The sequence below is a fragment of the Caretta caretta genome, chromosome 6, assembly GCF_965140235.1.
Source record: "Caretta caretta isolate rCarCar2 chromosome 6, rCarCar1.hap1, whole genome shotgun sequence".
Classification (NCBI taxonomy): Eukaryota; Metazoa; Chordata; order Testudines; family Cheloniidae; genus Caretta; species Caretta caretta.
Genome location: NC_134211.1, coordinates 120,987,123 through 121,013,913, shown reverse-complemented (window position 1 = coordinate 121,013,913; position 26,791 = coordinate 120,987,123). Strand labels below are relative to the sequence as shown.

At 45.8% G+C, this 26,791-nt stretch overlaps 1 protein-coding gene across 4 annotated transcripts in view; it reads right to left on the bottom strand.

Annotated features, from left to right (window-relative positions):
* ARMH4 (armadillo like helical domain containing 4) overlaps window positions 1-26,157 on the bottom strand; it is a 123,190-nt gene extending 97,033 nt beyond the window's left edge. Inside the window, exons 1-4 of one of the 4 annotated variants that reach the window (XM_075129969.1) lie at window positions 26,044-26,150; window positions 13,163-14,606; window positions 9,784-10,032; window positions 7,584-7,814 (exon numbers count right to left, since the gene is read on the bottom strand). In XM_075129969.1, the coding sequence (XP_074986070.1) occupies window positions 7,584-7,814; window positions 9,784-10,032; window positions 13,163-14,606; window positions 26,044-26,046 (1,927 nt within the window). In that variant the 5' untranslated portion in view covers window positions 26,047-26,150. Of the gene's footprint in view, window positions 1-7,583; window positions 7,815-9,783; window positions 10,033-13,162; window positions 14,607-25,970 lie in introns of all 4 variants that reach the window. The other 3 variants (XM_075129970.1, XM_048853887.2, XM_075129971.1) reach the window with 3 other exon arrangements.
* Between the last annotated feature and the right edge of the window lie 634 nt (window positions 26,158-26,791).

Genomic DNA, 26,791 nt, shown 5'->3' with positions numbered 1-26,791 from the left:
ACAAAATGATGGGGTCTAAATTAGCTATTACCACTCAAGGAAGTTCTTGGAGTCATTGTGGATAGTTCTGTTGAAACAACTGCTCAATTTGCAGAGGTATTCAAAAAAGAGAACAGAATGTTAGGAACCATTAGGAAAGGGATAGATAATAAGACAGAAAATATCATAATGCCATTATATAAATCCATGGTATGCCCACACCATGAATATTGCATGAAGTTCTGGTTGCCCCATCTCAAAAGAGATATATTGGAATTGGAAAAGGTACAGAAAAGAACAGGTTTCAGAGTAGCAGCCGTGTTAGTCTGTATCCGCAAAAAGAACAGGAGTACTTGTGGCACCTTAGAGACTAACAAATTTATTTGAGCATAAGCTTTCGTGGGCAACAGCTCACTTCATCGGATGCATAGAATGGAACATATAGTAAGAAAACATGAAAAGGTGGATTAAAGGTATGGAACAGCTTCCATATGAGGAGAGATTTAAAAGACTGGGACTTTTCAGCTTGGAAAAGAGACAACTATGGGGGGATATAATATAGGTCTATAAAATCATGAATGGTGTAAAGGAAGTAAATAAGAAAGTGTTATTTACTTCTTCACATTACACAAGAACCAGGGGTCACCCAATGAAATTAATAGGCAGCAGGTTTAAAATAAACAAAAGGAAGTATTTCTTCACACAACACACAGTCAACCTGTGGAACCCATTGTCAGAGAATGTTGTGACGACCAGAGGTATGACTGGGTTCAAAAAAAGAATTAGATAAGTTCACAGAGGATAGGTCCATCAATGGCTATTAGCCAAGATAGTCAGGGATGCAACCCTATGCTCTGGGTGTTCCTAAGCCTCTGACTGGCAGAAGCTGGGAGTGGACGACAAGGGATGGATCACTCAACGATTGCCCTGTTCTGCTCATTCCCTCTGAAACACCTTGCATTGGTCACTATCAGAAGATAGGATACCGGGCCAGATGGATGATTGGTCTGCCCCAGTATGGCCATTCTTATGTTCTTAACTGAATGCCGGGCATCCCCTCACCTCCTGCACAGCTCGCTAAGAAAAATGAGGCATGGCTGGGTTTACCCCTGGCAGAGATGTTCTCTTCAGTCACATTCATGATGTGGGGGGAGAAACAAAAAACACCAATACACTGGTGTCATAAAAATAAAGGGAAGGGTAAACCCCTTTGAAATCCCTCCTGGCCAGGGGAAAGCTCCTCTCACCTGTAAAGGGTTAAGAAGCTAAAGGTAACCTCGCTGGCACCTGACCAAAATGACCAATGAGGAGACAAGATACTTTCAAAAGCTGGGAGGAGGGAGAGGGACAAAGGGTCTGTGTGCTGCTCTTGCCAGGGACAGAACAGGAATGGAGTCTTAGAACTTTTAGTAAGTAATCTAGCTAGGTATGTGTTAGATTATGATTTCTTTAAATGGCTGAGAAAAGAATTGTGCTGAATAGAATAACTATTTCTGTCTGTGTACTTTTTTTGTAACTTAAGGTTTTGCCTAGAGGGGTTCTCTATGTTTTGAATCTAATTACCCTGTAAGATATCTACCATCCTGATTTTACAGGGGGGATTTCTTTATTTCTATTTACTGCTATTTTTTATTAAAAGTCTTCTTTTAAAAAACTGAATGCTTTTTCATTGTTCTCAGATCCAAGGGTTTGGGTCTGTGGTCACCTATGCAAATTGGTGAGGCTTTTTATCCAACATTTCCCAGGAGAGGGGGGGGTGCAAGTGTTGGGAGGATTGTTCATTGTTCTTAAGATCCAAGGGTCTGGGTCTGTAGTCACCTAGGCAAATTGGTGAGGCTTTTTACCAAACCTTGTCCAGGAAGTGGGGTGCAAGGTTTTGGGGAAGTATTTTGGGGGGAAAGACGCGTCCAAACAGCTCTTCCCCAGTAACCAGTATTAGTTTGGTGGTGGTAGCGGCCATTCCAAGGATAACGGGTGTAATATTTTGTACCTTGGGGAAGTTTTGACCTAAGCTGGTAAAGATAAGCTTAGGGGGTTTTTTTCATGCAGGTCCCCACATCTGTACCCTAGAGTTCAGAGTGGGGGAGGAACCTTGACAACTGGTTTGGGAAATAATACAAACTTTTATTCTGATGCAACATTTTGTTAAACAAATTTATTTGAGCATAAGCTTTCGTGAGCTACAGCTCACGAAAGCTTATGCTCAAATAAATTTGTTAGTCTCTAGTGCCACAAGGACTTATGCTCTAGTGCCAGAAGCTTATGCTCTAATAAATTTGTTAGTCTCTAAGGTGCCACAAGGACTCCTTTTCTTTTTTGCGGATACAGACTAACATGGCTGCTGCTCTGAAAGCGGTCTTTTTGTTAAACAGGTGCTCTCATTTTCAGTTGCAAGATCTTGGAACGAGATACAGCAAGAAAGCAGAAAAATCTGGGGGGTATTGCCATCTGCTGATAAAAGCTGAAAAGGATGCAGAGGCCAAGTGTGTATCAAAAATACTGCAGTTCCCACTTCTACGTAGCATTAATAAATAGGGAGAAATGAAAAAATCTGTATCCACAGCTTTTTAATAATTAATCCATTTGTCTGTTTTGATTTAAATTATTTGGATCTTGCCCATTTTTTCTGACTTTTCAAAAGCTGGGTGGAGCTAGTTCACCACACTGGGCCAAACTCCCTTCCTATTTACACCCCTGTGACCTCACTTAAATTTTTAATGAGATTGCAAGGCTGTAAGGGAGCAGATTTTAGCCCATTATAGCCAGGGCTCAGCAATTTCACTGCAAGCCTCTGCTTTTCATTAATGTATACGCTCCTCTCTCTCAAATTAAATGACCTTTTGGGGAGAAATTTCTCCCGCTTAATCACAGCTCAGAGACAAATGGTTTTTTGGAAAAATGTGTAGAAGACTGAGCCAGTTGAATGACCAGAGTGTGAAATAAAAGGGGTTTGGGTGGTTTCGGAGGCTGGGGTGGGAGGGGGTTGAAACAGAAATCTCAAGCACTTGTTCTTGCACATGGAGAACTGAAGCAGATGAGATTTAAAACATCAAACTTGGCATGCGTGTAGTCCTCATTGAGGAATGTACACTTGGCTAGACTTGAAAAATACCAGCTACAGAACAGAGATGGCATGAATGAGTGAAGCAGAACAGCATGCACCAATGTACAGGTGCATTCCATTATAATCCTGCACAGCGGTGCACAGCCCAGGTATTGGGCTGTATGCTGGCCTGCTCCAGGGAGCACGGGCAAGAGTTGGGGGAGAAATACTTGCCTCCTCTGTCTGTAGAGCCACTCTGCATACAGTGCTACAGCTCTGAGGCTGCCTGGGGCATGCTCCCTCTGCAGGGGGAAAGATGGGAAGATCTGCATAGTAGAGGATACTCTAGTCCCATTCCTATACATTCCACCCATACCTGCCCCCTTTGTGCTGGTATGCAGGGGAACCCCTAGGGTGCTGAGCTCTGTACCAGGCCTCGGGATCCTCTCCCCTCTTGCACAGTGGAATTGTATCCATTTTCCTGCCAGGGGAGCCCCCACTGTCAGAGGGGCAGTATTTGCACCTTAGTGGAGCTATGAAAGATGCATGTCCCTTCCTGTTTTAAAAGCAGGTCTGAGAAGTGGCCCAGCGCATCTGGCAGCATGCTGGCTAAACCCCCAACCCTGTACATTTCTCACGGTGTCAGAGCCACAAGGCACAGTGCATTGAGCAGGCATCCAGGACCACAGCATGTGAAATCTGAACTGTATGTGTGTTGCAAAGAGCCACATTCAGTTGCAGTGTTCCCTTTACTCTGGTACCTACCACGAATCTTACGTGGCAGGAAGCAACTTGCACTTGGGCCCTCAACCTGCCGGAACCTATAGTAGTGCCTGGCAGCACTAGGGACCAGCAGGAAGCCTCAAACCAGCAAGGAAGAGTGAGGGGTGGGGGCGGAGGCAACCAGAGCTCTGGAGGGAGCACGACCAGCACCCAAGTCCTGTTCTGCCTGCGAGGTCCTCCTGCTGGAACCTGCGGCAATTCCTCTGGGCATTTCCTCTGGGCACCATGGGAAACCTCAAGCCAGCAGGGAAGGGTAAGGAGCCAGGGTTGGGGGGGAGGCACAGGCCAGGGGCTCCATTTGGGGGAGATTGGGAAGCTGTACGTCCAGGGCGCAGGCGCTGGCTGCGGAGAGCTTGGTCCCGAGGGCTGGCGGTGCTAAAATGAGCCCCCAGCAGCCAGGCCCAGTAAGAAGCTGCAGAGGGGGATGAAGGGGAAGCCTGTGCTGCCCCCACTGCCCAGGGGGTGGGAGAGCAGGGCTGGCTGTGGGGCAGAGAAGGGAAGACCCTAAAGTCCCTTCCCCCAAGGAAGCATCGAGACAGCAGGGAGGGGAGCCTGGGAGGAGATGGAAGGGGTTTCCTTCAGGGGCTGAGGCTCCTTACAGGGGATGGGTGTAGGGGCTCATGCCGGGAGAGGCAGGGGCTCCTGCTATCCTGGGTTTCTAACTTGGTTGGGTTGTTAACTCAAACTCTTGAAAGCTAATAGGTCCTCAACCCACTGTGATATTTGCCTGTGTGTTCCATCTGGATGTGTATTACTGAAACGTCACTTTAAAACTACCTTATTCTTTTCAATCCAATACAGTGTAAAAAGACTTCCGAAAAAAGAAAGTTTCAGCTTGCCCAAGGACAAAAATGTAGTGGAGTTTGTAGCTCACTCAGCACAAAGAAAATTTAGAAAAAAACATTGTTCAGCTGTGTGCTCGATAGTGCACAGTCCCATACCGGACACTGGCGTTTTCTTTTCAGAGCAAGGAAACTAAACTGAAGCCATTAATTCACTGCTGGGGCTCTGATTTTGCACAAACATCAAGATATTCAGCGTTATGCTTCCCATATTGGCTATAACTCAGTGAAGTTGCATATACAGGGTCCCATTGAAGTTAGGGACAAAACTCTCATTAATTCCAACGGGTGCAAGTTCAGGCCCATACCATATAATAGATGAAATCCTACTCCCCTTATTAGCACGGCTAGTCCTAGTGACATCAGTGGGATTCCTGGTGTGAGCGAGCAAAGGATCTGAGGATCTGACCCACAGCAAAGCAAAACACTACCTATGCCTTACTTGCTGTGAGAATCGGGATGAAATCCTGCCCCCTTGGAAGTCAATGGACATTTTACCACTGACTCTAAGGAAGCCAGGGATTACATCTCATAGGTGGAAATTTCCTGACTCCTATGCTTGTGAACTCACCGCCATACCACAGCTTTTGGCATTTCACAGAATTATTTAATGTGCCACTTAACCATTGCACTAGGCACCTGTACCACATTTACAAAAATACAAGCTGGTCCAATGTCTACAATTAAAACCCGACTGACTCTCCCTCCAGCCCAGCAGAGTCCTGAGAAAGGAGAGAATGGCACGCCGAAGGTCAACAGATTCATTCGTTGCCTTGAAAACAGGGCTGAGTTTTAAAACGGCCATTAACATCCCTGACGCTGACACGCTGTGCTATGATTCATAGCACTTCAGCCTCTCCCCTCCATCGCCATCCATATGCGGTTTATTTTTAAACTGCCTGTTTTTTATATTAACGTGCTGCTTGTCTGTAGTTTGCTCTCCTCCACTGGGCACGGGGCAAAGCCCAGCCTCTGCTTCTGTCGCTCAATTCTGCAAAGTGCTAAGCACCCTCTGCAACTCCCATTGACTTCAATGACACTGGAAGGTGTGCAGCCACTAACTAGCATACTCAGCATATTGCAGGATGGAGCCCCAGATGACCTTGCATGAGGCAGCCTACTGACTGGAGGATGGCTGGCGGGTCTTTGTCCTTTAAACTTTTTTTTTCTTGCAGACAAAAGGGTGTATCCCTAGTTGGAATGAATGCATTTCAGGACCTTAGTATCTCATTCAGTTATAAGAACAGAGACAGGTCTCGGGTTGTTTAAAGGGAACAGGCGGGAGCCCAACAGAAAGGGTTTCTCTTACAGCAGAAAAAAGGCTCATTTATCCCTGTGCAGACAGAGTGAAGGATCCGAGTGCAGTTAAACACCCTCCCACAGGACAAAAATTCCACAACTTCAAGAGACCCCCAACTTTTAAAGAGTCTGGAAATGAGTCGTTCCAGATCCACTTTGAACCTTCCTCCCCTAACCACACCCTGCCTACTCTAAACCCACTCACTTTCCCCTAAATACTCCACCCCTTAACCATCCCCCAAACCCCTGTTCTTTTTCCTAAACTCCACTCCCCCCCACGCTACACTTTGTATTGCCAAAAGAACAGGCCAGATTCCCTTGGAGGTAAACAGGAGATGGGAGACAGGATGGTAGTAGGGAAAACAAAAACACGCTTGAAAGCTGGGGGTTGGGAAGAAGGTCAAGGGAAGGGATGGATCATGATAGCGTAGAACATGGGAAGGAAAAGGGCTGAAGGAGACAAAAGGAAGGAGATGTGGGAGACTGGAGTGAAGGAGAACAGCCTGGAGTGGGGAATGGTACATGCTTCCTGAATGGCATCAGTCCTGTCTTTAAAGTAATGAGGGAACTTCCTGGATCGAGAATGAAGGACAGGGAGGGAGGTTCCCGGAGAGGTCTGGGGACTTAATCAGAGCTGAAGGGACAATGACGGCACAGTCACAATGTTTCCTCCGGCAGAGCTTAGCACAGCAAGAGCAGAGATAGCAAAGGGGAGGGGAGATACAGGCCTGGGATTGCGGGAGGCAGTCCAAACAGTGGGAGAGGGGAGCCAAGGATGTGAGGGTAGAGGAAAGGCAGAGATCAAGGAATCAAAAAGGGAGGATGGAGAGCGGCAGAGGAGCGGGAGTGGCTGGTAGAACGGATGCCAAGGGGCGAGGGGGAGCAATGCTGGAGGCGATCATAAGGGGTGGGCTCAGAGGAAGGGCAGCAGTGCTTCATTTGTGCCAGGGCTGAGCCCCGGCACCTCTGGGCTTACCGCACCAGTTATGAAAGTAAAAAAATTGCTTGAGCCCCTTTCATTACAAATTAAGCACTGAAGGGCAGCACTCGCTCTTCAAGATTTAACTAGTTTCTCGTTGCACCAATATGGATCTTTTAAAATGCCGCCCTCTCCCCGAACTGCGAGGCACCCAGCGCTCAAGATGGTCTCTTTCTCCTTACGCTGTTCAGGAGCGTTAACAGCATCTCTTTGTGGAAGACACTGGGTTTCCATATTGGGGGGGGTGTCTCAAATTGCTTGAATATAGCTTTAAATACATTTTTATGGTCACTGTGTTGTTCATGCGAGACAGAGGCACCAAAATGAGCCTTTGTACCATTGGTTATCATTACCAATAACAAGCGCTACTGGGATTTAGTGGAATGTTCCTCCACCTCAAGTTTTTCCAGCATACAGTTCTATCCAAATCAATAATTATGCTCAGAGGCATGATGCACAGTGTTAATTGTCCATTGTGTCCCTGTGAAAGGGGGAAACATTTTCCTGTTTCTCCTTATTTGCACCTGTAAGAAATGTACATAGATCTGTCTCCCAGTCAAAATTACAAAAGTGAAGAAAAATCAAGTAGCACATCCTAACCCAGGTGCACCATCTCACACCAAACCAGCCTGCATGCTAGCCTTCAGAGCATGTGTACCTTCCGACTCCAACCGGTCCAATCCGTAGGTGACAGCTGTGCTAATCCGCCTCACAGATGGAACGACAGTTCTCCTTACAGAAGATGCCATCAAAGCTGGAGTTGCCAGGGTCGCAGTTCTGCTGGTCAGCTCCTCCACCTGCATTCTCATTCCAGCGAGGGTCTCTGAGGATTCGGGAAGAGCAGTGACTGCTTCCTCATCTGAGACAGTGACCAGGTCTGTTAAAACGACTGAAAATAGGAAACATAAATACCCACCGAGATAATTGTTGCAGACCAATCCTGCAGCATGAGTACCAGTAATTATTAAAGAATTCATTCTTAAAGGGAGGCTTAACTTTAAAGAAAAAGGAATTATTAAATTCCGTTACCATTTATGCACAAAGCTCTCTGTACAATGGTGCAATGAATGAAACCAGTACTCCCCAAGGGACAGCTCTCTGAGTGTGGGAGATCTCCTGTAAGAAGCCTTCTGTTAGTTTTACTTTATGTTGCTTCTGGGGATGCCAGTCACTACACTGAGACAAGATCGGAGCACTTCAGAGGCACAATAAAGTTATGAACCAGGAGACAGATCTAAATGTTTATTGCCCAGATAAAATATTAGGGATGATGAACTTATTATTAAACTCTAGCAGCAAATTAATTACAGTGGAACTCTTAGAAAGGAGTTATTTTTTTTTAGAAAGGAGACATTTTTTTCCGACTGAACAATCTCACTCTGACCCAAACGCCAGTTTTCACACTCTGGAGCACCAAAGCAAAAGGAGACTCCCAGGCTAGATTTGCCATTGGTGGTGTTTCATTATAACTGGTTTCTATTGTATTTATGCCTTGGCTGGATTTTTAGTTAGTTAGTTTTGCAGTACTAGCTTGGTGTGAAGGGGAACCTAGACCGTGCTCTTTGCAAGGGTGACAGAGTTTCTGATGCAGTGGGTGTGCACTCCCTGGCTGATGTCAGGAGGAATTCTGGCGGAGGTAGCACGACGTTCTCCTGCAGCTCTATACCACCCCCAGGGCGTGCTTCTGGGGGAGCCAGAATCCAGCCCTAAAGGCTTTAGAAGGTCTATCAGGAAAGCAAGCAGATACAGTAAACAAAATCCCATCAAATGCCTGCCAGAGATAAAGATCTTTCATTAATTCCCCACAACAAAAGGCTAGTAATTAGTCTCACATCCCTTTGGGCTCAGTCCCAAGGAAGGAGAGACTGTAACCATATTGTCCAAGGAAGAGCTCCCAGCTGTACTAGGGCAGGTGAGAGGCACATCCCTGCTCACTCTCCATCCTTCCCCACCCATTAGTGTGTGGGTGAGACTGTCAGGAGCAGAGTCCTTGCTCTTCCCCCTGCATCCAGAGCCACTACTGACGCAGCACTTACACAGAAGACATGGGCAGTTCTTACGTCCCTCTGGGCCTCTGTGTGGCTGCATTAGAGGTAGGAATAATCTGACACATCTGACTCCCACGAACTCCAACTCAGCTGCCTTTGATCTCCTTGCCCGTAACCCTGCCAAGAGGCCTGCATCCCCTGACACATATAAGAGGGGTGATGGCTAGAGAAGCAAGGACACAAGCCACTTAGGGAGTGGAAGACAAAAGCCAATGCCTCTGAAATGAACTGGCAACCAGGGAGGAGCACAAGGATAGGGTGCTCCCTGAACTCTCACTCACAAAAGCCAGCAGCCACCTTCTGCTCTAGCTGAAGTTTCTGGTGTCATTCTGCCCCCTCCCAAATCACCGTATTTAAACCTAGCTGTGGCTAAAGCATATTATAGGATGGTTGATTCTTGCTTGCGAGGAGAAGAAAAATCAGTTAGGTTAGAGAACCAGGTTTTAGTCTAGGTATCTACCAAGGTTAAAACCTGGTTCTCTAATATGATTTCAAACAGGTTTTTTTCCCCAGTCACAGTGGCAAGACAACATAGTTTGGCCATAGCCAGGTTACACAAACATTGTGATTTTTGTAGGGGAGCCAGGACCCCAGAACAACAGAACCAATCCATGGAGAGGAGGAGAATACACCACAAATAGTCAAGCAGGGCAAGCTTGTTTTGCAATGAAAATAGTGAACTGATAATGTGCAGCAGGAGGCATCTGAATTAAAGTTGTTTCCGGCACAGGAACAACAAGACCAGTAAGATTTTATTTATCCTAAAGAAAAAAGTAAAGCGTGTAGAGAAATGAAAGCAGAAAACCCTACCTTCGGCATCTAGGGTTTTTGCAACAGACAAATGGGTGGCAGTAAAGGAGACAGTAGTGGCTGAGTGTTCTGACTTTTTCGACAGCTGGGCTACATTAGAAACAGTCGGTATCAGGGTTGCCCCCTTGCTTTCTTCCTCTGTCACGCTTGCATCACTTGTGGTCTCATGTCCAGCACTATACGCTGGTGTCATGACTGGCAAGGTGGCATCAGTTTCTTGACTGGCTGTCATCGTCTCTTGAGTAACACCTATGGCAATAACGTTTTTCAGCTTTGACTTTGAAAATTATCACCGATTTCTTGTATGTTAATTGTGGACCTCCCTATCCGAAAAAGTTTTAAGAAATTTAAAGCAAAAAGGAAGAGTTAAAGGAAATATTGAATGGGAGCAACTAATGGGTTTTTTTTCCCCCTATCCTATAAGGGTCCAATTCTGCCACCCTTACTCCACATGGAGCGCCCTTCAGATAAATGCATCTAATAACTAAATAAGGCCTTGAGCCTGCAATGAGCTCTGTGAGGTGCTCAGAGCAGGACTGGAACCTAAAGCACTCTTCAGTGTAAATGAGGTTGGCAGAATCAGACCCTAAGTGATTAGAAAAAAATCAATAATCAGCTTTCAAAAATGTATAATGCCCCCCCCCCCCATTCTGGAAGAAGTACCTTAAAACAAAACAAAACATCACCACAGGTATTGTTTTTACACATTACTAACTCTATTATTTGAGATAATCCACAGAGCAGTAAACAAAAAGAACCAGTTTAGAGCAATAATTCACAGTGACTGTACAACATAATGAAGTCTACGATTTTGTCACGGAGGTCGCGGAACTCACAGAATCCTTGACTTCCAGAGACCTCTGTGACTTCAGCCCACAGTGGCTCAGACCTCCCCAGGGGCCCCGCTGCCAGCAGCAGCTGGGAATTGCGGGGCAGGCAGCGGGGACCCCGGAGCTCCAAGCTGTCAGGGGCTACCGCAGCTCCCGGCCACTGTGGGCAGTGGGGATACCCTGCAGCTCCCAGCCACTGTGGGCAGTGAGGCCACCAGGAGCTCTGAGCCGCTGCCACTGGGGGGTACCCTATAGCTCCCGGCTGCTGCAGGTGGCAAGGGCACCCTGGAGTTCTGAGTTGCAGCGGGGGGACCCCGTAGCTCCTGGCAACCACTGCTAGCTGGACCCCCTCACAGTTCCAAGCCGCCGTGGGCATGGGGGGCACCCCGCAGCACCCAGCTGCTACAGGTAGCAGGGGTCCCTGGATCTCCTAGCCACGGGCGGCAGGGGACCCTGGACCTCTGAGCCCCCACAGGTGGTAGAGGCCTTCTGAGCTCAGAGCCAGGGCCCCTGCAGCTGGTGTGGGCGCTGTGGGGACTCCACAGCTCCCCATTTTGTCACACATATTTTTAGAAACAGTCATGGTCAGATCACAGGCTCCTGGGAATTTTTCTTTATTGCCCGTGACCTGTCGGTGACTTTTACTAAAAATATGCAAGACAAAATCTTAGCCTTAAATGTAATGGATTAACAAACTCCTATAAAAGCAGAATCAAAACACAAAAATTGTCTTTGTTTTGTTTTCCAGGCACAGAGGTGGGGTGTAGAGGTTTTTTTCACATCTTGAGGTAGGAAGGACTTAGCACAATGTGGTTCTACCCCATGGCTAGGGTTCCTTGGCACCACGGTAATACTAAGAAATAAAATAACAACAACAACAACAAATAATAGCAGCAGCATCCACTGTTCATGGCATGAAAAAGCACCGCTGCACTGTCTCATGGAAGGAATCTGTTTTCTCTCTCATTTTCAGTTTTGTATGGTTTAAAATACTCTTCCACGTCAGTGGCACATTGCTTGTTCTGCCTAGTTCCTCTTGAATATAAATACTACAGCTGTGAGGAACTGCTATGCACAGAGCCAGGGAAGGCATAGACTACTTCTGTGCATACCTTGCCCATCCAGTTTACCCAATGTGACTCAATTCTAACCTATAACCAGAGCCTGGAGCTCTCTGCAAGCTCACATAAACTGCCTATGAATCTGAGCCAGATCACAGAATTCTGAGCTGTCTGCAAACTTCTTGAGCAGCAGCAATTGCTCCAGGATGAAGAGGCTGAAGGTCAACAACTCTTCCATTCCCACATCATCTAAGACAACATCAGTGGCTCCAGGCCCTCCGTTAACCTGCTCTTGCTGTTCCAGTGGAATCATTGCACTGAGCCTTCAGATTCTACAAAGTCACAGGCTACAGCTAAAACTCACTACAGAAACAGATGTACCTGGCTTGAAGATGGTTCACTGTGTTCACACCCCCAGCACTTGAGTTTAAGTTTACAGCCATCACACAATTTAAAGACAGGTACGACCCTGGAAGCCAACTGGAGTTGCACTTGCTTACACCAGGGCTGAATTTGGTCCATAGACTGAGTGGCCCCAGTAGGAGCTCTGAAGTTCCTACCTTATGGAACAGTGAATGCAGGAATACGCACACACACACACACAAGGGACAGTGTCAACTTGAAATTTTTTACTAACAAACCCCCCCTCCCAAGTTTTTGATAATATATAAATGGTGTCCTGTGCACAGAAATTTTTAAAAGTCTCCTTAAAACAGTTTTTATATTTCTTTTTTCTTTCTCCTCCCCCAGTGATGGTTATATATAGAGAGCAAGTTCATCAGACACTCGGGCACAGCCTTAACCCCCATGTGTCTATCTGCTTCTGCCTTTTCAGCTTCAGCTTTGCTGCTTCTGTTACTGGTAAACATTTTCTCCCCAGGGCATGAGGCAGAGCATACATATCAGCTCAGTGCATGAGAGTGATCTCGCTTCAGTGTGGGAGGCTTGAACTGATCATCAACAAAAGAGTGAAACTGGTTGAACATTAGGAAAAACTTCCTAACTGTCAGGGTGGTTCAGCACTGGAATAAATTGCCCAGGCAGGTTGTGGAATCTCTGTCATTGGAGATTTTTAAGAGCAGGTCAGACAAACATCTGTCAGGGATGGTTTAGATAATACTTAGCCCTGCCATGATTGCAGGGGATTGGACTAGATGACCTCCCTTTCAGTTCTACGATTCTATGATTATACACAAGGTGTTGTCAAAAACTCAAAATGCACAGAAAAAGTATATTTAGTCATTTCATTCATTTCTAGCAATCTTAGTTGTTACTCATAGCTATAGCAGGCACAAAAATGTATAACAGCAGCCCTTTAAACATTTATACTGCAGATGCAGGTTAGCCTCTAGCTATAAATCAAAGCCATCTTTGTTCGCTTTTGTTCTTCGATTTTAAGGAGACAAATGAATAACAACGGTGCTTCTCCCAATACCCATGTTGGAAGGCAAGTGTAGGTTTTTATTTCGATGTGGGTAGGCAAGTTACCTTTTAATGAATTTCCCAGGGTAAGGAAGATATTCGATTTTGTGTCCGTCATAGTAACAGCCTCTGGCCATGACAAGGAGACACTTTTCCTATCATCCATTGTGACTGGTTCTGTATTTTCCTTTGTGTTTACAGAAGTCACTTCAGTTTCTGCCAAGGGACGTGTGAGATAAACAGAAGTTTGGCCAGTGGAAACTGTTGGCATCACCTCCCCCTGCATTGACACCTGTACTGGCCCAGAATACACGTTTTTTTCTAGTTTCATGGTTGTTGCATGTGTAAACGGCATGCCTCTTTTCACATCATCTTCATCATCCTCTCCTCCCGTTGCCCAAGGAGGTTCCGCTACCACATTGTTCTGTTTTTTCTCCTCATGCTTTGAGCCTCTTACCTGATTTATAGTTCCTAATTTTGTATCATCCCAATCATCACTCAGTACAGAGACAGCTGGAGCACCTGTGACAGCACTAGCTGCTACTCCTAAGCTTCCTTGCCCACTGTCCGTTTTTGTTTCCAAATGTAGGGAGGCATCAGTGGATACAAATGTCTGTTTCGCAGTGAGGACAGAGGTACGGGCATCTGTCAACTGCAAAGGGCTCCCTACATTTGGCCCCAGTGTTCCAGGCTCAGAATCAGCGGTCTGATGAGCCAAAAGTAAAGGGCTTGTGGGGTAGTCACTCACCACTTCTAAGTTTGGGCTTCGGGGATGCAGAGTGGGCAATTCTTTATTATTAAGCTGGGGTGTAGCTGAAAGGTCAGAACTACCATCTGCCTTCTTCCCTTCTTCTATAGCATCCATCCTAAAAAAGTGATTATCCAGGTCACTAATAAAACTATGTCCTGTCTCTGTGCTACCCCCTACTGTCGTTTTGAACACAGTACTACTGAGCACATCAGCTTCAATGTCCGGATTGAGAGTAGTCAATGCTGTAGTTAACATGGCCTTTAATAGCCCATTTTCACTTGATTCTTTGCTTGGCCCAGTGGGACTGAACTCACTTTCATCTGCCAAAACCATTGACACTGTAGGGGGATAAACATCGAGGCTCTTACTGCCTATGAAAAGATTATCACTAAGACTTGCGTGTTGTGTTTCTCCTTCAGCAGTGAAGATCTTGTTTAATGAAGTCCCAGATGGCTCTGACAACAATCCAGATGGCTCTTCTGAGACAGCAACACTGGTTGATTGCTCAGAAGGGCCTAAGTTATTCTCCAAGCTTTGCATTCTCATCCTCTTGTCTTCTAGCCCATTCCCTGCCAATGCAGCGTGTTGGACCTGTACTGTGTCTTTCTCCGGTTTCTGAAAGGTTAGACATTGCAGGCTGGTGGAGCTGAGCAGGATGCTGCATGTGACCATGCAAATGTGAAATCCTATTGATCTGCTCATATTGGAAGAAAGATGTGCACAGAAGTGTGCAGAGTTGATCATTTCAGAAAGTGAGTCCTAGGAAAAGAAAAATACAATATACGAATGAGTCACTTTTACATGCTTCAAATGAACATATTCAATTAAGATAGATGCAGGTAAGTGGGTCACCTTGACAATGGGACAGGTTAATAGTCTCTAAGGTAATTTGTGGTGAGGATGCCAGTCAGGAACTGACACGACTTTTTTTCCATCCCTGCTATAAACACGACCTATTTCACTCATTCCTGCTGCATTCTGGGATTCATTTTATTCCTGCGTGCTCTAGTACCTAGAGACATATACTCCAGAGTTCTCAGCCAGTTTTGATACTGACACACTCAGCATACAATATATACCTATCTCACAGGGTGTAACGAAGGTTAACCAATTGGGCTCTGATCCAGCAAAGGACGCAAGTATGTGTGTAATATTAAGCATGTCAGTAACCCCACATACTTCAGTGGAACTGTTCCCATGCTTAAAATTAGGCACATACTTACGTGCTTTGCTTGATCAGGCCTTAATGTATCACAACCACTTTGAAGATAGAAAATGCTATCTAGGTGCTAAGTATCACTGTTCTCCCAGAAACAGGATACAGTGGTGAAATATACTCTGGATATCTGGTTACAAAATTTCCTGCAGACTAGCAGGCCACATGTCTACGTATGTATACACATGCCCACCATGCTGGGTGACAGAAGAGTAATCCTAATCTGACCTACTGAAATATAGAAATGTTATATACACAATAGGCAGAGCAGATAGTGCTGCCTATTTTGAAGGTTGCCAGACACTTCCCTTTATCAGACCTGTATTCAGTCACTTATAACTTTGCCAAACTTTAACCATTTGGGCTGAAATTTGACGTGCCAGGTGTCTGCCTCAAGATGAATTTTTTGGGAAAATTTCAGCCAAAATGGTTCTGCTGTTTCTGAGAATGATGGAAAAATGCATTGTTTTCCCCATGTAAAAAACATCCTGTTGGCTTTTTCTTTGAGAAACTCTAGCACTCTGAAGCTTTGGAGCAGGGACGTGAAATAGAGCAGGTATTGGCCTCTGTGTCAGGTATGTGCCTTGTGCTGGCCCCGTAAAAATCCACCCTAATTTGGCCAAGCTATAAGCCTTTGAAAAAAAATTGCAATTCGTATAAGCTCAGTAGAGACTCCTTGTATTTTAGCTGCTAAAATCTTTAAAGACTCGGTCCTCACTGAGCAAGCTAGCCTCTCTCAGCTCCTATGGTTGACCAGACTGTACATGGTGGGACATCCCCACAGACAGAGTAAGCATGCTCCCTCCAACCCGGAGCTACAGGGGCAAAGCCAGGGACAGCTCTAGGTTTTTTGCCCCCCCCCCAAGCAAAAAATTTGCTGCCCCAAGCTCCAAGACCGCCACTGCCCAAGCCAAAAAAAAGAAAAAAGGGTGGCCGGAATGCCGCCCCTGGAATTGTGCCATTCCAAGCATGTGCTCACTTTGCTGGTGCCTAGAGCCGGTCCTGGGCAAAGCTGAACTTCCACTGTAAAGGGTGATCCAGGCAGGGTTGCTGGAACAATTTTTATAGTGGGGGTGCTGATGATGGAAACCATGTATTTTGTGTCTGTTAATACCACTTCAAGCCACGGGGTGAGGCAGCAACCCCAACATCCTTTGTTCCTGCACCACTGGCTCCAGGCCAGGATGGGGCCAGGGCCAGGCACTGGAACAGACAGCAGGGAACATCTCTCTCCTGAGTTCTCAATGAGCCTCTGCTGGCACCCAGAGAGCATAGAAGAGAAAGGTGCCTGATTCAAATGCAAAGGGGACAAGAGGCAGCCTCAGAGTGGGGAGAAGAGTAGATTGGAAAAAGGAGGCTGGTGATACTTGGACTGGAAGTGGGCAGGGAGAGAAAGTGGAACTGGCGGGGCAAGGAGCCTGCAAGTGGGAGATGGGTGGAGGGGAGGCTGTGAATGGATAAACAAGAAGGCTGGGGCCCTGTGGAAAAAATACTATATAGGTCACGTAATTATCATAATGCAGGTTTCAGAGTAGCAGCCGTGTTAGTCTGTATTCGCAAAAAGAAAAGGAGGACTTGTGGCACCTTAGAGACTAACCAATTTATTTGAGCATGAGCTTTCGTGAGCTACAGCTCCGATGAAAGAAAAGGAGTACTTGTGGCACCTTAGAGACTAACCAATTTATTTGAGCATGAGCTTTCGTGAGCTACAGCTCACTTCATCAGATGTTTACCGATGAAGTGAGCTGTAGCTCACAAAAGCTTATGCTCAAATAAATTGGTTAGTCTCTAAGGTGCCACAAGTCCTCCTTTTCTTTTTATCATAATGCATACACCCAAGGGGGCTGCATGAAGATTGCACAGACACCCCTAGCTCTTGCATTTCCTAACTTTTGAGTGATTGACTTTACAAATTTAATAATGTTCTTTTAACATAGTATTTTGTGGTTTTATATATTAAAAAATACAGACACACTTGTACATGTGTATATAAAATGGCTAGGCAGTTGGTGGCTGTGCTGAGATAGCTGATTATTATACTAGATTGGACTGTTATCTTATGTTCCCTCCTCTCTCTGTTGTTGCATCCATCTATTGTGTATCATCACATGCTAAGCTCCTAGCGGCAGGGACTGTATTTTTGTTTAGCATTTTTGTGTACAGTATAATAGAGCCCTGACTGGGGTTGATGGGTGCTACCACAAGGCAAATATATAATAACAGTACTCAGACTCCACCAAAGGGAAAAGTAAAAAAAACAGTTAAAAACTAGTTAAGGATTCTTAAGTGCATAGACCACTAACACAACCATTAAAAAGCCAGGAAATTACTAGTTAAATTCTCAGTCTCTTTGCAATATACAACCATGATCATCTTCTTCACTTTACATCATCTACATCCACCACCACAAAACACACGCCTCTCCCTTCCTCCCACCCACACTCCTATAAGGATGTTTAAAACAATCAAGGAAAGTGAAGTGATTCTAAGGTCTAAAACATTCCTTGAAAGCCAGTGCTGACAACTATACAAGAGTAACCTTACAGGTCTTACGGTATTCTGAAGCATGCATTTTTAATTTTAGAAAGGATACCACAATCCCCAGTATTGCCAACCCCAAACATCCAAAAATCATGAGATTGCCTTAGAATTCATGAGGACTTTTTTAATAACAAATTTGGAGATCTGTTTTATTTGCCTTCTGGTTTTTGAGCCTCTATGGTGCACTCACATCACATTTTCAAGCTTTTCTTTGCACACATGAGGGCTAGAAATTTTTTTATTTTAATGAAACAACTTTGTTGAGGTTCTTACGTATTCACATGACTCAGGAGCTAGTGCTTTAAGTGAAACACCAAATATCATGAGGCCTGTGATAAAAATCACAAGAACTGGCAATCCTGCTGAATCCTCACTTCTCTTTTCCTATCCTGCAACTTTCCTCACTGTCTGGACGGCAAAACACCTTTCCTGTTCAAAGCCTGAGGCTTGGGAATGTTCTAATCTAATCGCTAATCTAGCAATCTAATCCCTTAGTGTTTTCGAATGACTAAAAAAGATGCACAAAAGTATATTGTCAGGTTTCAGAGGAACAGCCGTGTTAGTCTGTATTCGCAAAAAGAAAAGGAGTACTTGTGACACCTTAGAGACTAACCAATTTATTTGAGCACGAGCTTTCGTGAGCTACAGCTCACTTCATCAGATGTTTACCGTGGAAACTGCAGCAGACTTTATATACACACAGAATATGAAACAATACCTCCTCCCACCCCACTGTCCTGCTGGTAATAGCTTATCTAAAGTAATCAACAGGTGGGCCATTTCCAGCACAAATCCAGGTTTTCTCACCCTCCACCCCCCCACACAAATTCACTCTCCTGCTGGTGCTAGCCCATCCAAAGTGACAACTCTTTACATAGTCAAGTCGGGCTATTTCCTGCATAGATCCAGGTTTTCTCACATCCCCCCCACCCCCATACACACACAAACTCACTCTCCTGCTGGTATATTGTATATTGTGTAAATTAAAAAAATCAATAATGCCTAATGGCAGGTGTCTGCCTTTCTGCATGAATACAGATTATTTTCACCTCATTCCCCCCAGGGCTTGCCAGCTAAGATTACTTGGAGATTGTGGAACAGCCCTTTCAAAAGATTTTTAAAAGGAAATTTGACTCAAAATCCAGTGTTTGTAAATAAACACATAAATAAGATACAGAAATATTTCTATGGACTATAAAAAATTCAATGGAAATAATTTTAGGGGGGGAAAAAAAAAATCAAACAAACCTTCCCTTACAGTGCTTGAAACTCAATTTTTGTGCCTTTGCATTAATGCAAGAGAACCCGGAGATGAAATTTACTAGAAACCAACTGCATAGGTATTTTCAGTGTGCTCCCTGCAAGAAATTCAGAAAGCGAATATACTACAATAGCAAAAAGCAAATTAGATTTGTAAATTGTTTTTCAAATTTAACCCTCTCAACCTATGTCTACACTATGAGCGAGGGATGCGATTCCCTGCTCATGGACACACGCTCATGCTAGCTCTCATCAAGTTAGTGCGAGTATAAATAGCACCGGTAGCCATGGCGAAGGCACAGCTTGAGCTGTGCTGAGTACAAACCTGTGGAGAGTATGTACTGGCATAGCTCAGCTACGCCTCTCCTGCTGCTACCCATGCTACCACAGCTATACTGCTATTTGTACTCGCGCTAGCTTGCACAAATATGTTTCTGCAAGCAGGAGAATCACACCCCTAGCTCGCCGTGTAGACATAGCCTAATGCACTCTTTGTAAAACAGGTAAGGGAAGGTGTGGGGGTGGGTTTAATATACATCTTTTAATCTGTGCCCCTCAAATTAATTATATTATTTTTACAGATACTTTTAAAAACTCTTATTTACTTAAGAACATAAGAACGGCCAGACTGGGTCAGACCAATTATCCATCTAGCCCAGTATCCTGTCTTCCGACAGTGGCCAAGGCCAGGTGCTTCGGAGGGAATGAACAGAACCCGCAATCATTGAGTGGATCCATCCCCTGTAGTCCACTCCCAGCAACTGGGAGTATTAAAGTGAAGTGGGTTTTTTTTCTGTTCCCCTTTTCCACCACCACCACTAATAGCACGTAAGTGGTTGATATGCAGTGCTGGTTTAGTATTATCATAATTTGCATTACAGAAGTACATAGAGTTCCCAACTGAGATCAGAGGCTTGTTGTGCTAGATACTGTACATACACAGGGAGAGACAGTGCCCCTCACCTGAAAAAGTTTACACTCTCAATAGACAAGGCAGACAAAGCGTAGGAGACAAGAAGTATTATCATCACCACTTTACAAATGGGAACAGACACACAGAGAGAGTTTGACGTGCCCACATCACACATGAAGTCTGTGACAGCCAGGAATTTAACTTAGATCTCTCGACTTGAACAGGGCTCTGTTGCAGGCACAGCAGCACAGAGCTCATTGCGGGCTGGGGACCTAAGAATTTATTAATGATAGCAAGGACCCATTTCAAAGAAGATAAAGCAAAGCTTAAGGCCTGACTTAGCTTTTAAAAAAAAAAGGCTAGATTGGATTTTGCATCTAAGAAGCATTACAAGTATCCCTGTGGCTATCCTCCTAAATAAAATAATGTAATGTATTAAATAAATTAACTGTGGAAAGCTTAAAGCAAAGCCAATTCAGGTTTTAACTAGTAATCAACTGCAAAGCAGTTCATTATTTGTGCTGCACTGAGCCGGGGACATATTTGCACATATCTATTCTCTTTTCTGGCTATTGTAGGGTCTATCTATCCTACAAACATGTTGAGTCAGGGGACCCATGTACAACTTGGTTAAAGTTTGCATTGTTGATTAGGACCTAACCACATCCCCATAACTGGACTAAAGTAAAGGCTTTTTGTTCACAGGGTAGAAGAATACACTACAAGAATTTTTCCAAATCCCACAAACACTTTGAATGTCAAGTCTTGCCAAAAATATCCCCTTTAGGCTGACACCTTCCAGGAGAAAGGAATTTGAGGGGGAATCAAAATCAGGCTGCTTGTGGAAAGCTAGTTACAGCCTTGACTATAGAGTCACTGCTGTCATTTCATCATACAGGAATCAGGGGATTAAAACAACAACTTCTCCAGGATTGCTGAGCAACACGGTTAGTCTGGAGGGAAAACCCAGCTCTTCTCTTTGAAGAGGCACTGGTGGACCATCATAACAGAGAAATCACTCTTGGAGGCAGTGGGGCAGTGTAAAATGAGAGGTTTATATCAGTTGGGCTGGAAGAAAAAGGGAAGGAAACAGGAGGGGGCTGATCATAGCAAGGGAAATGAGCTGACGGAGGGGTGTGCTCTAGTGATCTGGGAGTACAACTAGAAGCCAGGAACTCCAGAGTTCTGATCCTGAAACTGACTTCATCTCTAGCCTTGGGTGAGTCACTAAGCTGGAAAGTGTAAGCTATGTCAGGAGCGCTCATGTAAACAGACCACCAGCTGCAGCACTGTTTTAAGAAGAGTGTTGATTAGGCTTGTTCTTAGATTAGAATAAGATTGATAGATTAGATTAGATTGAGCCAGGCTACAGCACCAGCCCTGTGGTGTTAAGGCAATTATCACAGCTGACTAAAATGGACATTTTCTCATAAGTGAATCTCAATACGTGAAGAGTCAATTTTTTTGTTTAAGAGTGATGACAGGTTCTGAGTTACCACTGTCAGGAAGTTCTTGTTTTATATTGAGATTCAGCTTTGAGAAAGTCCCATCCTTCAAATACAACAGTTACTTTCACACAGCAGGGCTGGGGAAGACAGGTGGGGAGTGAAGATCACAGATGACTTCCCCATTCAGGAAAGTCACCCACTGCATAGCCAAAGAGTTGGTGAATGTATACAACAAACAGCAAATAGCTGTCAGAGAATCACAGAAGCTAATGACAGAAAAGACCTATTAGGGGATCAAAGCTTATCCCCTGCTACTACATAATTGTTCCCTACAATAGTTTTTATAGCACTTTGTCCAGTCCAATTTTAAATATCTCAGCTGATGGGGTTTCCACGGAAAACTATCCTCTCTGCTATTTTCTGGCCTTTGGTAAGTTCTGACCATAATTTTCCAATTGCAAACATTCTGACAGGGGCTGAGCATCAAGCTTTTAGACACCTGAATAAATACAATTGCCCTGCTGGTCCATCTTCCACGTCTCAAGATTACGCTTGTGCTCTGAAGTTACTGATGTGACTGCATGTGTCATGTAGAAAAAGCACAAGAGGATTAACAAGTCATCAGCTTCAGACAAATCACTGGATGACCTTTGTGGTATACAGCTCTCCACATCTCTGAGTGCAAGCTTGATTATACCAGCTTTGCCCACTTGAATGATCCCATATGTGTTTAACAGGGTGATTCATCTGCTGATTGGTAAAAAGAATATGAGGAAAAACTCTGGAACTCCTCAATATAAATATGAAAATATGTGCAAAACACACAGTAGAGTCATTGCCAGCAATCAAATTCCATAACACTGGAGTGCTAATGCACACTGCCCCCAAGGCTTTACCCACTATGATGGACACAAAAGCCAAGGGATTATACACATCAGTGGTCTGACATTACAGAATTCTAACTCTTGCCATATTTTTTATGGACAAATTCCTGTATTTCGCCTCATGCTAAATTATTGCCACTTCAGTATTCCAACACAGCACACATCTGAACACCTTTCATTCCCGGTTAGTTCAGATAAACAAACCTCAACAAGCTAGAACTAGCTGGCCTGCTCTCACAGCTGACAGCTTCCAGCCAGATCCCAAGGAAATAAGACAGATTTGAAAAAAGGAGCCAATAACAACCATGCCCATCAGATTAAGCAAGAGGGTGGAAAAAGACTATCATTCTGCCGCTCATATGCAATCTACTGTGTCCCTATGGATAAGTTCACTATGGCATCAAACATGTATCTTTGAGAAGCCAAAATGTTTTTAGTTTTCCAAGAAACAAGCTACTTTATTTACCAGTTCTAGGGCAACAAAAATGATTAGGGGACTGGAACACATGACTTATGAGGAGAGGCTGAGGGAACTGGGATTGTTTAGTCGGCAGAAGAGAAGAATTAGGGGGGATTTGATAGCTGCTTTCAACTACCTGAAAGGGGGTTCCAAAGAGGATGGCTCTAGACTGTTCTCAATGGTAGCAGATGACTGGACAAAGAGTAATGGTCTCAAGTTGCAGTGGGGGAGGTTTTGTCTGGATATTAGGAAAAACTAAGGAGGGTGGTGAAACACTGGAATGTTTTACCTAGGGAGGTGATGGAATCTCCTTCCTTATATGTTTTTAAGGTCACGCTTGACAAAGCCCTGGCTGGGATGATTTACTTGGGGATTGGTCCTGCTTTGAGCAGGGGGTTGGACTAGATGACCTCCTGAGGTCCCTTCCAACCCTGATATTCTATGGTTCTATGATTCTATGCAGGCATCTGCCCTAAAAAGGATGAAAGACCAAGCAAAACAGAACCTCCATATCAGTCATCTATCTGCACTACAATGGTCCAGGCCAGAGACATCTCCACCCTCCCTTCTCATATCTCCTAGGGTCATTTGTGATTTTTAAATGTATATTTTATTGCAGTTTTTGTCTTTTTAAAAGAAATGGAAAAATAAAAGGAAAACAGCACAGTATGTCTCATATGGTATCATTCTCAAACAGTAATATTATCTTGTTTTGTCAGTGACTACATATGATGTTTAGATATTTATCTATATAAATCCTTTGTTATCTCTGTATATCTATATACAGATAGATGGACAAATATGCAGGGCAACTTCCACACTTCTTCTTGAAGCTTCACTCCAACAGCTATGGGCTATGTGCTCTCTGCTTCAGGGATACTCTCTCTTTCTTCATTTCAGAGTCATCATTCTGATCACTCTGCTTTTCGGGGTCTCTCTAGGGGTGCTGGAACTTGGGGTGCTACTGCACCCCGTGGCTTGAAGTAGTAATAACAAACACCAAATGCATGGTTACCATAGTATCTAACAACAGCACCCCTGCTATAAAAATTGTTCCAGCACCCCTGGGTCTCTCCACCACACACACCTCCCTATGCATGCAGGTCCTGGTTTACTCTCCTAACATGGTCCCTGTCAACTGATGAGCTCTCTCTTGCAGATGCCAGACCTGTCCTCTTTAAGCCAAGTTCCTTCATATATTGGCTCTTAACATCTCTGTCCAAACTGTCACTGGTATCTAGGTGCTACATACGCAAATTAAAAAGCATACCACCTTATCTGATACCTGCAACCATGCAGGGCACCCCATGCTACTACTCATACAGAGGCCAGTCCCACCATTGCTTGACTGCGTGACTGATAATGAGCAGGATAACCTATGTTTGACCATGCTACTAAAAAGCTCAACATCTCCATTTGCTTTCTACACCTTTCATGTTGATGCTCACTCCACACTACAATTGAACTGATGAGTCCTCCTCTATGTTCATTTTCTTTTGAGTGATCAGAGGGGGGAGGAGAAGGTATGGGGAAAGCATGAGCAGAGACATGTTAAATTACAGCTGAGACAGAGGGTGGGCAGGCTGGCTGGAGACAGCTAGCAAAATATCAGTTGTTGTTTTGGACTTGCTACCACCTTGTTTCATGCTGAGGAAATCTATCAATCATAAAAACTTACCTGCCACATAAAACATAAATCTGCTTCCTTGGCATGTTTTTTTTAATTGTTTTCCTTACTAATGAGCAGTAAAAACTGGAACCTTTTATCCAACACAATCATCCTGGACCATTATAAATTCAGATAAAATTAGAATCTAGATCCAACCCACCTCTGGTTTTACAAAAACAAAGCCTATGTTTCTCGTCTCTGCAAATTACGGAAGCCGTTTGTGTTGAAACAAAGGGTTTCCTCCTCACAGTCTATATTCTTATCTTACTTGACCCTGTGGTGGTCTTAGAGACCAATCTGCCTCGGGAAACAGTACCTGGTATCAGTGCATGGCAGAATAGGATTGTATATTATTAATAATACTTAGCACTTATATAGAATTTTACATTTTCAAAAGTACTATACAAGTACTAGCTCATTTTCAGAAGTTGCTGTAAATTAGATGAATATTATACCTATTAAACTGTTAGGGAAACTGCAAAACACAAAGGTTACGTACCATCCCCAAGGACACACAGTGAGTCAGTCACAGAGCCAGAACTAATACTTTCGGTCCTTTTTAAAAATGCTTTTGCAGCAGTAATCTGTGCTCTTCATGGTTTTGTACCCAAACAGCCAAGTTTCAGAATCTACCCCATAATAATGCTTTGGTGACTCCACAGCTATTTCCAGAGCAAAAGACTGTGATGTCATAAACACAGGATTGTGATTTCACTCCTGCTAAAGGAGAAGCTGGGCTCTGCGGGGAAAGCATTTTTAGAAACACAAACACCTCTGGCAACACAACAATGAGGGGAACAAAGGAAAAGACCAGCCATGTCCATTTCTTTTCCCAGCATTCTCTCTCCCCCAAATCTGCTGCTGTGCAAAATCCCCCCTGTAAAGGGAGCATAAAATGTAAGTGAGATGACAATGCAGGGTAATCCAACAGCTGTGTTAACGGTGAGTGACAGGCCGGGCATGCCGTGACAGCCGACAATCTGCACTGAGGACAGCAGCTCCAAGATGGGCACGAAGGATGCAAAAATAAAAACTATCCTGACAGTCTCCAAGTGCCAACTCCTTCCGCTGCCCTGCTAATCCCTGGCACTCGGCTCATTGCAAGCCATAGACATTCAGACAGCATCTATACACAACAACAGGCTAAGGAAGAAGCAGGGAGGTTACCCATTCCCCTCACCTAGCCAGGTCTCTGATTAGTGGCCATTCCGAACAATAGCCTTGTTTCCCTGGGCAGTGGCAGAGGGAGGGAAGGGGGCACCAGCCGCCAGCCTAGTGTAGCCACTCCAGAGCATCCTTGTCGACAAGTCAAAGGAACGGAGCTCTGCCTGAAGCCCATTCGATGGGCAGCTTCACGGCATGCCACGGGCTAGGGGATCAAAGAGGAGAAAGGGGCGACAGCAAAGCGCTGGCTGGTGCTGGGAACGTGCTGTGCCCGTGAGAAGTGGGGGGAGGGGGGAGGCGGAAGAGAGGACCCCCCCACCACACACACACACACACACAGAGAGGCCAGAGGCAGCAGCATGCATGGGACACAAAGGAGGCTCCGCAGCGCTCCGCCGTCCCCGGGCACCACACGGCCGGCCAGGCCCGCCTCCTTGCACCGATCACGGCATCTATTCTCTAGGGAGCCGGTCAACCATCGCCCCGCGGGGCGGAGCTCCCAGCTCGCCCCCAGCCCCTGCGACTCCCAGCCCCGCCGCAGCGGGCTGCCCCCCTGCCCGCCTCTCACCGGCGCCCCGCGTGTCCCTTCCGCCGGGCCGCACCGCCAAGGCACCCTGGACGCGCCCCGCGCCAGCGCTCACCATCCCGCCGCCGGCGGCTCGCCTGGCCAGTGGGGCTGGGCTGGGAGGAGGAAGGGGGCTGGGGGAGCCCGGCGCTATTTCTTATTCATGAGGCGTCCGTCCCCGCTCCAGCATTGGGCAGGAGGCGGAGGCCGGGCACGCCCCTGCTCGGCGGTGCCCACAGGAGCCGCCTGCTGGCGGCCTCCGCTTCCCTCCCCCCGGGCGGCTGCAGCCCGCGCCGGTGCCTTGTCCCCGGCTCCCGCTGCAGGCTGCGCGGAGGGCGCAGGGTGGCCATGGCCTGGCTGAGCGGCCACGGAGGGGAAGCAGCGGGCGGCCGCCCCGGGGCGAGCGGCAGCACCAGCCGCCGGGGGGGGGACGACACCCCGCGGAGCCGGGTCACAACACGTGCAAACTCCCCGGCGGTTCCGGGGCTGAGCGTGGTGGGGAGTCGCTTCGGGGATGGGTTAGGGGGCAGGCTACCCAGGGAGCGCCTGGGCCCTGCTGGACGGGGGTGCAGTTGTCACGTCGCCTGCACGGAGGGGTTGCTGGTGTAAGAGCGGGTGCGGGGACAGGTCAGTGAGATCTCCTCCCCTGGCACGCTGGACAGCTGCTGGCAAAGTCTGAAGAAGGGAGCTTTTGGGAACCAGATGCGTGGATTGCCTCCTTGCACCCCAATCCTCTTATCCTTGGCATGGTGCAGGCGCTTGGGGGTCACTGGCCGAGCCCTGTGCATTGGATAAAGAGGAAGTCTATTATTTTTTGTCAAGGT